The following is a 13,642-nucleotide window of genomic DNA, read 5'->3' on the forward strand; positions in this document are numbered from 1 at the left end:
AGCGTAAATTCGCTCCTGGTGCCCCATCATCAGCTACGACCGCGCAGGAAGCGTGGGAGCAGCTGGGAACACCTGGCATTTTTTTCAAGGGCGAACGTCAGAATTTGTGGTGCTGCATGTGATAGCATATTTCCATACATTCTGTATGGCATGTCTAAATATTTTGATGGTTTTAATATTTTGTACCCGCCGTGGAAACTGGTTTGCTGCTAGGTGACTGTAAAAGTGAGATTTGGTAAATAATTATTAGAAATCTTACACTAACACTATGATTGAAACAATAGACAAAAGTATAGCCAAGCAATTAACTAGTAGAGGTAGTTACTCATAAGTTTTGCAGTTCTTGGCTCTTAGGACTAGATGTTCCTGTCCACTAGATGAGAACAATGCTGAAATTGACCACATGGGATTGAAACTGGTTAAGCTTCAAGATCAAAGAACAAGGACAAGAATAAAGACTTTCAAGGACAGCCAACAAGAACTTCAAATGGGTCCGTGGTCACAAAAGCAGCCCTTCGACTCAAATGGATCCTTCATTGCGCATGATCGGATGTAGGCAGTACTATGATAATCAGTTATAATCATTTTTATGTGTATGTATACTAATCTGATTAATATGCAATTAGTTATTCTATATAACCTGTTAGTGTTAAAGCTGTGGCATGCACGCTAGGTGGAACTATTCCCTGTGCATCCAGCGCTGCAAGAAAGAATGCCTGCTTTCTAAAACTCCAAAATGAGTCTTAGAGAGTTTCTTCGACCAGCTTTTCGGTATCGCATGTTTGCCAAGCCTCTGAAGAACTAATTTTACAAGGTCAGGTGAGAGGATGGCCGGTGTATGCCTGGGAAGATGTGGCTGAAGACAGTCACAAGTATGTGTATGGAATGTTTTTATCTTTAACTGTTCTGAGGACTGGCAAACATCCCAGCTGAGCCAGATGCACAACCAAATATCAAAAAAAAACCCAAACACACAATTAATAATACTGCAGTGAAATTGCTGTTTGAATTCAGTCATAACAGTTTCAATTACACTTTTAATTTCTCTCTTAACAAAACTAAGAAGTTGGTAGTTTACTGCTCTTACATTTATTCTCGACTCTGATAGATGTGCATAATTAAAAGCGTTACAAAAACCGGCATTTGTATTTCAGAAAGGTCAAATCGCGATGCCGTCACCAGCACCTCCCTGCTTCAGTCTCTCCCGACGAGGTGCGTCTCCTGGGGCCTGTCGATGCGGAAGAGCAGCTCGGCGGGCAGGAGGTACCCCAGGTAGTGCACACTGTCAGGGCTGGTGTCCTGGTGGTAGTGCCCTCCATCCCCGTGGTGGCTGAAACAGTGGGTGTGCTCCAGGCGCAGGTCAAAGCCCTGTCACCAGAGAAAGGCCGGTGAACACTCGTTCACGTGAACTGTGGTTAAAAGTCCTGGGATAGCCTTTCCTTTATACCACATATTTCCACGCATCTCAGAGTCTACTCCAACCAGTGAGCAGTGAAAACTTGTGAGACACTTGTGGTAAGACAAAAGAAGAGGCGCTGTACCAGGCTTTATACCATAGGACATCAAAGAGAAAAGAATTTAGAAACCCTGACAGCACCCAACTTTTGGTGTCAGTCTCCCAGAGATTTCCTTTTTGTTTTTCTCTCTCTTTCCATTGGGATTAAATAAAGCAGTCACACCAAGGAACCACTACTGGAAATCAGAACCCCTTTGCGCTGAATGCCACAGGCCCACGCGATAAAGGGACAATCTCTACTCCAATTCCGAGAGCCAGCTTAGATGAAAATGGGAAGAATAGCAAATAAAATAACAACTAGCATACTAAACCATGGGATCACCCCCACCACTTTTATATATGTCCTGGTTTCAGTATATAAACTGGGGGGAGTTGGCCTGGGGTGGGGATCGCTGCTCGGGAACTAACTGGGCATCGGTTGGCAAGTGGTGAGTAATTGCATTATGCATCACTTGTTTCATATATTCCAATCCTTTTATTATTATTATTATTGTAATATTATTATTGCTGTTATCATTATTATTTTCTTCCTTTCTGTCCTATTAAACTGTTCCTATCTCAACCCTTGAGTTTTACCTTTTTTTTCCCCCCAATTCCCTCCCCCATCCCACTGGGTGAGGGCGAAGTGAGTGAGTGGCTGCATGGTGCTTAGCTGCTGGCTGGGGTTAAACCATAACAATGTATCATAGAATCCTGGAATGGTTTGGGTTGGAAGAGACTTTTAAATTTTAAAGATCATGTAGTTCAACCCCCGCTGCCGTGGGCAGGGACATCTTCAAGTAGACCAGGTTGCTCAAAGCCCCATCCAACCTGCCTTTGAACACTCACAGGGATGGAGCATCCACAGTTTCTCTGGACAACCTGTTCCAGTGTCTCATCACCCTCATCGTAAAAAATTTCTTCCTTATGTCCAATCTAAATCTACTCCCTTTCAGTTTAAAACCATTGCCCCTTCTCCTGTCACTACAGGGCCTAGGAAGAAGTCTATCTCCATCTTTCTTATAAGCCTCCTTTAAGTATTGAAAGGCCACAATAAGGTCTCCCCAGAGCCTTCTCCTATGCACGCTGAACAACCCCAACTATCTCAGCCTGTCTTCATAGGAGAGGTGCTCCAGCCCTCGGACCATTTTCATGGCCCTCCTCTGGACCATCTCCAACAGGTCCATGTCTTTCTTGGGGCCCCAGAGCTGCATGCAGCACTCTAGGTGGGGTCTCAGCAGGGGGAGATTCACCTCCCTTGACCTGTTGGTCACGCTTCTTCTGATACAGCCCAGGATATGGTTTGTTTTCAGGGCTGCAAGAGGATACTGATGAGCAATGCTATGGCGTTTGAATGCCACCTTCTACTGTTGTCCCTGTAGTGACACTCACATTTCCAAAACCATAGGCTTAGCCAAGTGCTGTTGAGCTTGCAGTGGATACAGATGGGAGTAACCCAGCTGCATTGACTGCACAAGTTGCATTGGTTCTGAATGGAGCAGCCATTGATGGCTGTTTTCAATGTACTCATCAGTTGATTCTGGGAAGATGCACACAATTTAGCCTTAGGCCAGAGGCTGCCACATAATGACACGATAAAGTCATACCCTTGAACGTATCCAAGCCTACAGCATGTCTCATTTAACTCTAGAAAAAATGTTTTTTATATTACTTATGACTGGACTGTTATTTATAAAATAGTCATTTTCATCTATGGTTTCCTGGTTACTTTTAAATAAATAGACTTCCTAATGGTGAACATCTTAATGTCTTTTGAAACTAGATTGGTTTTTATCCTGAATTGTTTGCTGTTGAATCTAGTGCTTGTGGAAGATGCTAGATAACTTTCTAGCATGAGGCTTTGCAGACTTTAATTTCATCAGCAATTATGAAACACATGCTTCACATATTTTGACACAGTATTAGCAGAGAGAGTTCTTATGAAAGTGAACTACATGAACACACGATTGAACAAGCTTCCATGCTCTTGACATTTCTCCTTGTGTGGCCAGCAGTGAATGCAAATTATGCTGTTGGGTTTGGGACACAAACACTTGCACACTTGCAGTTGGAACCGAACCCTTAAGTTCAATCCACTACAAACAGCCACTAGGTTTCAGAATGACCTAGCCTCAATTCAAACCAGTGACAGAAATAAGAAGCTTCTATTTCATTACATCATCTCTAGAAGAGTTTAACACAATATATACACGCTCTGGTTCTGAAAAAGAAAACCATATCCAAGACAGAATTCATCACAAGTCTCAGTTTATACTTGGAAACGAGAAAGAGACTCACTGGATCTCTGGAAACTATTACCGGCTGACAAATCAGGGGAGCCTTCATTTCAAAGAATTTGAGCCAGTTATTCACATCCTCATCAGTATTCAGAGGACAGGCAGAAAATTCTGGAGGCTACAGCAAAAGTAAAAGCTTTATAAGTGAAAGGAAGACACTTGTATGAAGATACTTTTTCTCTAGCAACTTTCCTTGGCTTTTCCCCTCCCCACTATTCTGTTCACATTCCTTCTTGCCTAAAAGAAGCTCACCAGTGGCCACTACTGTGTTTCTGCCAGAAACAGAAGTGACCAGAATATTGCTTCTTTCATTGCACAGGTAGTGGGAGAACTACTGCAGTAAGGATTCTTCTCCTGGTACATTTTAGAAGCTCAAGCATTTTTTAAAAGTCTGTTTCTTCTTATAAGTATCATCTCAGTTAATGTATTTGATTTCAATTCATTTTACAATAGTTCTACAGTTCTTCAGCTGCCCACAGATTTCAAAAGAAAAGATGACAGTACTAAGGCCAAGTAACACAGCATCACTAGTTCTGTAACATCAGTTTTGTAATATCAGCTCCTTGCTTTAATGCACTGCTTATCCTAACAGTTTATGCATACATCTAAAAATACAAAACAAAGTCAAGGCTCTAAGATGTTACACCCTGATTTATACTTTTGTTTTCAGGAGGATGAAGAAAGTTATATGAATTCAGAACAACTTACCATAATGTGAATCTTTGCTTTCCCCTTCTGAATGATAAATGTACCACCCATCCCAACAGGCTTTTCTCCATAGTGTTTCTCTAAAATTTGTCTCAGACAAGACACAAAGTTAAGTTCCCCAGTTCTTCCATTGGCTTTCACTTCAATGACCTGAAGAATGAAGTTAATTTGTCACTGCTGTCTCCTGCTGCAACAGCGTGCAAAGGTCTGTGAAAGCTTCTCTGAAATTCTCCCAAGCTTATCACCCAAGATTACTTTTTTAAAATGTGAGTTTCCCTGCAAGTGCTGCTCCACTTGCATCGTTCAAGTACCTGACCAACTCTTTTTCCTGACTTTCTGTTCAATGCTACTTTTGCCTGTGAAGGGTGCTGGGCAGCACATCATTTACTCATACATGAGACAATGACATAAGCAACCCCTTTCTGTCTACCAGCTGGCTTCCACTCTGTATAAGGAAACTCTTGGAAACAGAGAAGTCTGCTAGTTTCCATGCAGTAGTCAGGTTTCTGACTGCTCTGCCAACACCTCTTTGTGCTAGCTGTGTTGGGGGAAGCACTTCTACAAAAAACTAGACAAGTGCCCAGAACTGATTTACACAAGTACTTTATACAACCATTACCTTAAATCACTGCTAGTTTGGACTGGATTTTAATGGATGATTTATGATGGAAAAATTTTAGTAAACTAATATTTAACCCTCAAAAATCCAAATGCCTCTCTGTCTCCACCAATTCTTCCCCTCGTTCACTGGCATCAGTTCCTTATGTTTTGATACTTCTTTCATGGAATTACTACTTTACTATTATCACAGAAAACTGATAGGAGAACACTGAAACATGAGTTTCCCTTCAGCCACAAAGCTCTACAAGCAAAGTCACCTTTGATCCAAGTACATACCTTACCAGGTTGGCCCTCACTGGCATAAAGGTTGGCCAACAGCCCAAACTCACAGTCAGTGTATTTACTGCTATACTTCTCAAGCAGGCACCCTTTATCTGCAGGATTTATCTGAGCAATGTAGCTCCCATTTACAGCAGGCTTTTTTTCACTCTTAGTTTGAACAATAGGGATAAGCTGAGAAAAAGAATGTGTAAGAATAAGTCAATTAAGTCAATAAGAACATGTTAGAGTCAGTCAAATTAGCAGAACTCATAAATGCAATTTAAGCTTTGGACCTTGATCCCAAGAAATAATCCCCTTCATCACACAGCTCTGTGTCTCAGGATGAGGTCTGTACTGGCAAGAGAAATGCATTAATATTGTAATGTAATTGAAAACTCCAGAAAACAGTTTTACTTTTTCTGGACAGTTAAATTTAATGTTATGTGAAGATGAATGCTAGTGTTAAAAAAAAAAAAAGAAAAAGAAAAAGAGAAGAAAAGTCTAACCATTGAGATCTGAGGCCTGCATGCAAGTATTGAAATTCTATGTAATACTTTCTCAGTGTACAGTTACAACCACTATTTTAGTGGCCCAAATTTAATGCAGATAAGGACTACATAATCAGCCAATAAATGCATCAAAATGAGATGGCAAGACCAGAGGTTTATGCTCAAGAAGACTGACTAACCAAAGCCTCCACAGGCAGTAGTTTTTGTCTCCCGCCTCACCTGCAGGTGATCATTTTGTATGTGGCATCTTTAAAACTTACAATGGTAAAACAAAGCCATCCAAGAGGGCAAAAGACAGGGAGTATTTCAAATGCATTTACCAGTAACTTTGGCAAGCATTTCTAAATCTTGTCATTAAAATCTCTGGTCAGGTCTTTGTCAATCAGTTTCAAAAAATCCTGTTTCTTGCACGCTTCAAAGCGATCACATGCTTCTTGGAGAATGACAAGTTAAAAATTAATCTTTATTATCTCAATAGTATGCAATTCATTGGATGGCCCTCATCTGAATTCCTTCTAATGTGTTTTATGTGCTTTTGGCATGAATGGCATTTATTAAAATGTTTTGCTGTAAATGGGAAATACCCAGCATGATACTGCTCTACTATTATGATACTTTCATGAATTCATTGAGAACCAGAACATTTATTTACTGACCTCAGCATTTACTCCAAGAATCTTAGATGAAGCAGCTCCAGCTCCAAGAATGAAAGCTCCAGGCAGCTCTATGTCTTTTGCAACTGCATTTAGATCGTAAACCTGCAAGAGAGAAAGAATTCTTTGATTTTGGTGTGGTGCTATGGTTCTGAATTGTCATTCTGTTCACTATAACCTCTGGATGCATTTAATTCACAATGGCCTCATTAGTATTTTGGATAATTAGGTTGAACACAGTTTCTGAACAACACAACATTTGGTAGTAACAAATTGGGTACATGTCCATTTGTTTTCTGAAAGATAGAGTCTGCCTATATGTTCCCCTGCCGTTTTACCCAACAACTGAATTATTGCTCTTATTGAAATTTATATTTGTGTAAAATAAAAAATGGAAGGGAATATCATATAGAGACAGATGGGGTGAAGTGTCAGAAAGGAGGCATGGTATTCTTGGAAAAGACAGTAACATGAATCCAGTGTTGCCCTGAAAATGCAAATACAACCAGTTTTTACCACAGAAGCGTGGCTGTGACTTGAAATCCCAGGCATGCTGCAAGCCATATAGAACATGCAGACAAGCCCCTTGTTTAGTAGTTCGTTCCACGGCTCCTGTCACAGATGGTATGTTTCCAAAGCTGTCTTGTATTTGAGGGCAGGAGAAGATGAACCATCAACCACAATATACTATTTTTGCTATGATATGTAAGATTTCCTGACATAGTCTGTTTAACACACATCAGAATCAATCTCATAAAACACTGAAAAGTAAGTGTCTTTCACAAGTGGAATCTTATAGTATCTGTTAGTCCTTAGTTTTGTTTGTATTTCAACAAGATACTGCTTTTCTTTTGACAAATGTGTTAAACCCCACAGCTACAGGAAAAACTCACTTTTTCTTTCTGTACAACAGGTATGAGATAAGGAACACCTCCCACATCTGCTATTCTAGGCTTTCCGCAGATTCCTGGAAGAATACAGCCAGTTAGCTTGGTAAAATATTTTTTCCTAATAATCTTAAATGAGCACGCAGTCCAAACCCACCAAAGAACTGGTTCCTTGAACTTTTAAAACCCTTTGAGAACACTATTTCCCTAGCATGCTTAGATAAAGTGTTGCACTATTGAGAAGTCCGAGGACAGTAAGCCCTAAAATGATTCATGGTAGGATTTAGTGCTAAGCAACCTGTTGTAAAATTAACATTCTCTAAACACAAAAAAAATATTACAGCAGGCAACAACTGCCATTTGCTAGTTCTCCAGCAACATGCCCTCATCAGAGGGTGGATACTCTCACTGGGACTCTGCTTGCAAAATTTCAGCAAAGCGGATGCCCGAGTCTCAGGACACTTATTTGGACATGTATTTGGGATGAATCACCTTCTGGAGGTGTTTCTTTCTCTATATTGATGACAGAGGGAACTCAGAGGAGTAGCACAGATGACATGTCTGTGTTCCAGACTGCTAATGTCAAAGAAGATGAATTCCACTCAGAATAAGACAGTTTCACTTCACTGACATACATGAATGGCAGGAATTTAAAAATGAATAGAAGCACAACTCCTTAGGTTCAGAGAGTGATTGGCATGGATCAAAAAAATTTCTCCATCTGGAAGATAACAACTAAATTTCAAAACCTTTTCAGTACACTAAATCAAGCTTATGAAATAAGTGAGTACTGCAATCATAGGTTAAGAAAACAAATTATGACAAGTACTTGGTAATGATTTGTCCTTGTTCATACATCAACTAGGAAGCAAATCCAGAAATAAAATGTAGCTCTCCTATCATGCATGTTCTTTACCTGAAAAACAATTTAAGCTCTCCCAACATCTTCAGAAGATCAAAACCAAGTAGGATCAGGTAGAAAGAACTGGAGAAGTCTTAGTGGAAGACAGGAATGCTAGGTTACCTTTAGCAGGAAAGTTGAAGGGTTCCTGAGTCAGATCAGGACAGTCTACAACAGAGACTTGAGCATCAGCAAAGTTTTCTTTAAGCCCTTTCTGCAAAACTATAATAAGGAATAATGGCAGAGTTATTGACAATGAAAAATTACCAAGAGTTTGACAAGTTACTAACAACAATAAATATATCTGATAAGGTTTTATTTCAGCAAGATACTTTAAAGAACTTAATGCTTACCCTAAGTAACTCCATTGATTTAAATGTTACTGTCTGTAGGCACTTATTTCCTGAGTCAGAGCCTCAGAGAAGAGCAAAAGCTTGTTCAGATAATTGTTAGCTACCACATTAATTAATTTTAAGAATTTTAAAAACCTTTTAATTGAAATACAATAACTGACTGCTCCTAGTGGCACTAGGAGCAGCACAGTGTAAAGTAACATGGGTAAATTTAAAGCACATTCAGCAGTGACTTTGCTTCACAAGAGCAGACAATTATGATCACAGTCAAATATCACGTGAGAGCAAAGGAGGAAGTAAGTTTTAGCTGAAGTGACAATCAGTTCTTTAACTAGACTGTTTGCGATAGCTTGATCATAATCTCAAACTGTCTCTGCTGTCTGGAAACTTCTGCTGTCACAGGATATTGCCTGTCATGTTTATGTTCACGTGGAGATTTTCTGGCAAGTGCCACTGTCACTTGGATAATGATATGGTGCTGATATCTAAACTTTTGGTTTTGCTTCATATCGATGTTTTTAGGCTCCGAACCTGCAAAGTCACTGAAACAACAGGAAGGATTCTGACTTAGACAAGTGCACTGTTTGGAAACAACTTCCAAACCTTGAAGTGTGGGATTGCCTTCACATACACTGCTTCAAATACTGTGTTAAAAGGTCCAAGTTCTTTCATGCCTGAGGGTCTGCTTTGGCAGGTGTCTCAAACTAAGGAACAGAAAATCTAGTCTGTGATCTCAAATCAGGCAGTTCTTTATTTACTCAGAAGACTTTCCTGTGCCTTTGTTTCCTCCAATCAGGATTTCAGCTGTACCTTACTTCTTGGGAGAAGATTTACCAAGCTGTTGACCACAAGGGTCAGTAGAAGGTAATTGACAGGTTTCTAAATACTTCTCAGCATCTTCTGATAAGTGGAAAAGGACAAGAAAAGGGCACTCCTCAAATTACACTCAAGAGCTGAACAGCAACAAAATTCACAACTGACAGAAGGTCCTCAGGATAGACAGGGCAAAAAAAAAAAAAAGGAAAATTCTGCTTCATGACCCATCTTTTCTGCTACTGTTTTAAGCTGTTCTACTGCAAGTACATGCTGTTCTCTGCAGACCCCACAGGTCTATAGCAGCCCTGGCCTACTGCCCCAGCCTGATAGCTACAGGGTGAGGAAAGTATTGAGAACCACTGCTGGGACCACACATCTGAAAGCATGGAAATATCAAACTCACACAGATTTGGGACAGTAGCAGACTGAACTTGAAGACCTCTCTGAAAGAAAAAAACCCTTTAGTTCATCTGCTGCAGGAGACAGACTACCAGAAGGAATAATGCCTTTCTACTGGGGCAAGGAAAGAAGCTCATGAGCAAATGGATTGGACCAAATCACCTCTAGAGGTCCCTTCCAACCTCAACCATTCTGTTATTCTGAGCACGTTTTTTGAAGGCTTTGGAAAGAAACAAACTAAATACAATGTTTCCTGCAGCCTGGTTGTAAGGCAATCACCAAAGAAGAGCCAACTAGGTTCAAGCAAGAGGACCTGCCATGCTATAGTGCATCTTTTCAGCTGTGTTTTAAGTAGTCCTGAAAAAGAAATAAATAGTAGAGGGTAGAGGAGGACAGATGATCCCATATATTTAAGTAAGTTTGGTCTGTAATGGTCAAACTTTCACAACCCATGCACAAATATGCAAATGCAGCAGACAGTTTTAAAGAGTTTGAGAGTGTGTTTGTGTGCTTAAGTATCATTGGGATTTGGGGGAGGAGTCATTGTTTGCTTTAAGGAAATAATAGCATATAGAAAAATAGTGCTTTTCTTTACATCTCAGTGTGCTAAGAGCAGGAACATTCTGCATGTACTAGCTGTAGAAAGGTTTTGATAAGAGCTTTAAGATAAGTTTGAAGAGTACATTATAAGTTTGTGAAAAGTTACACACTGCATGACTTACCCCCAGCAAGCTCCTCCAGACTTGGAACGTGAAAAGCAAACCTTTCGACTTTGGCCATTTCCTAATTGGTGCTGATTTCTTCAGGTAAGAAATTACAATTTACTACACTGTAGGAGCGACTGATCTGTCAACAAGAATAATAGTTTAACGATTAAAGCAGGCTGTTTTCAATATGTTACTTATTTTTCAATTTCACTGAAGAATACATAAAAAATAGTAGAATTGTAGCTCTGCCATCAAAGGAAAGACTAACAGCTTCAATAGTAATGTTAATTTTCTTACGCGCTTTGGAAAAAGACATGTCTGTCAACTCTATAGCTGGCTGAAAGCATTACCTATGCTACTCCTCAAGCTTACAACTGGGTGTAGGCAAAACATATCCTACACTGAATACAGTTCAAGGGACATGTCAGGAGGATTATCTGTCCTTTGTAAGCCTTGAGTCATAATTTGTTTTTGAAAGAAAACTGGGCTTTTCTGAGCACATTAGCTGCCGCCTCAGGTCTTCCCTACCTTAATGTTTACTTTTTCAGCATTGGCTATGGTGGACTTTCAACCTCAGCTGTGACATGATCTCCAACTGATTCTGGGCATATTTTTCCCTTCCAGAGGGGAACAGGCTAGCAGCAAAATAGAGAACAACAGCAGCAAGTTCTGCAGTATCAGGCTCTGTACCCACACAGAGCCTGTAACAAAAAGTTTTGTTTGAACATAAGTTTAAGAACCCCTTTACAAATGAACTGTATTTCAGTCACCCTTGCAACAGCAAAGTCAGCTACTAGGGCAAACAATTAGCTCAGGGCATTAACAGCTGATTATATACTACCTATAAATCAGACACAGCAATCATTAACTCCTTAGGCATATGCTTGCTGCACACAGCAGAAAAAGAAAATGGGTCCCACTTATCCAGATCTCACGCCTTGGAGGAAAAAGTCAAAAACCTAATACAGTCCCAGACCTGACAGAACTTTTGTTAGGAATGACTACGATGTGAGCTAGCTGTTTATATATACTTCTAGCTTCTATTTTAAAAAGAAATCCTAGCTTTTATGACTGTCAAAAGTCCTAACTGCCCTTATACCATCAGCTTCTTAGTCTGCATAAAGAAAAAAAACCCAGCAGAAAAAAGAAATAAAAAGAGTTGGGAGGTCATAGCAGTCACTTAACTGAAGTCTTTGAGCTCAAAGTTTAGCTACCCCAAATTACTGCTGTAGCAGGCAGTAGAGAAAGGGAGAAAGGCAGCTACCTGTGTACAGTAATTCTCATCTCAGTTGGTCTTATCCATCTCTACAGGTGACTCCCTCCCTCCTCTGTCTCTGGAGGAGAAAGTAAAAGGCTGGATTTGGTGCCTCTGGTAGAAGCCTACTGTCAGATGGAGTGACTCATACCCCAAGACTTGAAGTATGCACCATGAACACAAGAAAGGGAGTAATTAGTCAGAGAAAGAAAGTAAGAAGATGGCTTTGGCAGTGTCATTTTAGATGATCCTGATCCCCGCCAGAACCTTTTGCCAGATCCAGGAGGAGGCTGTGCCAGGACCTAAGACACCCACTGAAAAAGTCCTGAAACAAACTGAGAAGGCAGGCTACAACTGCTGTTGTGCAAAAGGCAGAGGCAAGACTTGGACACAGTTCAAATAAGTAGGCTCAGATATAACACCTAGACCATCACCTTCTGTTTAAAGGACAGTAGTCAGCTCCCCACAATCAAGAAAGAAGGGAAAGACTGTGGGAAAAGCTCGATGTACCATAATAAACCCGATCTAATTGTTAGACAGTAGTCCTTACCGTGAAGGACACAAAAGAGGAGTAGATCCGTGAGTCACCACCAGAAGGAGAATTCAAGGGGGAGTTTGTGTGGTGTAGAAGGGAGAACCTGAAAGAAGACAACAACAGACAATTAGGATCCATCATGGAGGGCTGGAGTGACATTGAATTATTACAGAAGACTTTCAAAGAAAACCCACAAATGCTAAAGGGACGATAAGATTATTAGATCTGGGATGGTGCAACAAGAATGGAGAGAACAAGCATCTAAAAAGACCTTAAAGGTCTACCTTTTTGAAGCTGGAAGAAAACATCAGAGAAAGTAGTCAAGGGCCAGGAGAACGAAGAAGAAATGGGAACCATGATATTAAGGGGGGGGGGGGGTGCCTAGTATCAAAATCTGAATTAAAACTAAATTTGGAGGGTAGAAGCCAGAAAGGAGGGATTATAGGTAGGGTAGAGATGAGTCAAGGTGTGGGGGGAAAAAGAAATATGAGGGAAAAATTGAAGATGGCAGTCAGTGAGAGAAGATAAATTTAGCAATGACACCAGGAAGAGCAAAACATCTAGAGATGCATCCGCAGAGGCTGTATTCCTCAAACGGGGCGATGTAAGGAGATCCCGTCGGTGGCAGAGGAAGGCTGCAGGAAAGCAGGGACATCTGCTCGCGCGGCTGGGATTTGGGGAAGGGACGGGTCATGGCAGGGCAAGAACAGGCGAGACCGGGCTCCTGAGGGAGAGCGGTCAAAGGCGGCAAGGAGCGCTGGCGGGAAGAAACACCGAAGCTGACGCCGCGCTTGGCACGGCTGCCAGAGGAACGAAGGGAGTATTCAGGCTGGAGCCGCCACCTCAGGGGACACCGGGCGACAGAGGGAAGCAGAGGCAGGACAGCAAAACGAGAGGCCGACCGCTGCAACGAGCGGCTCCTCGGAGTCTCACAGCCAGCGGGGAAGCGCGGGAACGGCGCCCTGAAGGGGAGCGGTTGGAGGGGGAAGAGAGCCGGCAGCCGCCCCGCACTGCCCGAGCCTGACAAAACCGCTGGCGGGCGACCCCCGGCCGCCGCTAGCGCCTGACCGCACGTACCTGCCCCGCCGTCCGGGCTGCGCGGCGGCACTGCCCGCCCCGCCGCGGGCCGGCCCCGGGGACCGCCCGGCCGGGCCCGCCACCCCCAACATGGCGGCGGCACCCGACCTGCCTTTCCCTCCCTCCCGTCAGCCCGCGCGCCTCTCGCGAGCCCTCCCCCCCCCGGCG

The 13,642-nt window shown here is 41.9% G+C and overlaps 1 protein-coding gene across 1 annotated transcript; it reads right to left on the minus strand.

Annotated features, from left to right (window-relative positions):
- Window positions 1-976: 976 nt before the first annotated feature.
- C18H11orf54 (chromosome 18 C11orf54 homolog) lies at window positions 977-13,593 on the minus strand. Its single transcript, XM_075050107.1, has 10 exons — window positions 13,475-13,593; window positions 12,413-12,500; window positions 10,623-10,746; window positions 8,456-8,554; window positions 7,438-7,511; window positions 6,548-6,649; window positions 5,398-5,574; window positions 4,501-4,650; window positions 3,794-3,910; window positions 977-1,368 (listed from the first exon to the last, which is right to left on the minus strand). The coding sequence occupies exons 3-10, from the start codon at window positions 10,678-10,680 to the stop codon at window positions 1,195-1,197; spliced, it is 951 nt and encodes a 316-aa protein (XP_074906208.1). The 5' UTR covers window positions 10,681-10,746; window positions 12,413-12,500; window positions 13,475-13,593; the 3' UTR covers window positions 977-1,194.
- Window positions 13,594-13,642: the final 49 nt, after the last annotated feature.

Source organism: Buteo buteo, chromosome 18 (genome assembly GCF_964188355.1).
Source record: "Buteo buteo chromosome 18, bButBut1.hap1.1, whole genome shotgun sequence".
Taxonomy (NCBI): Eukaryota; Metazoa; Chordata; class Aves; order Accipitriformes; family Accipitridae; genus Buteo; species Buteo buteo.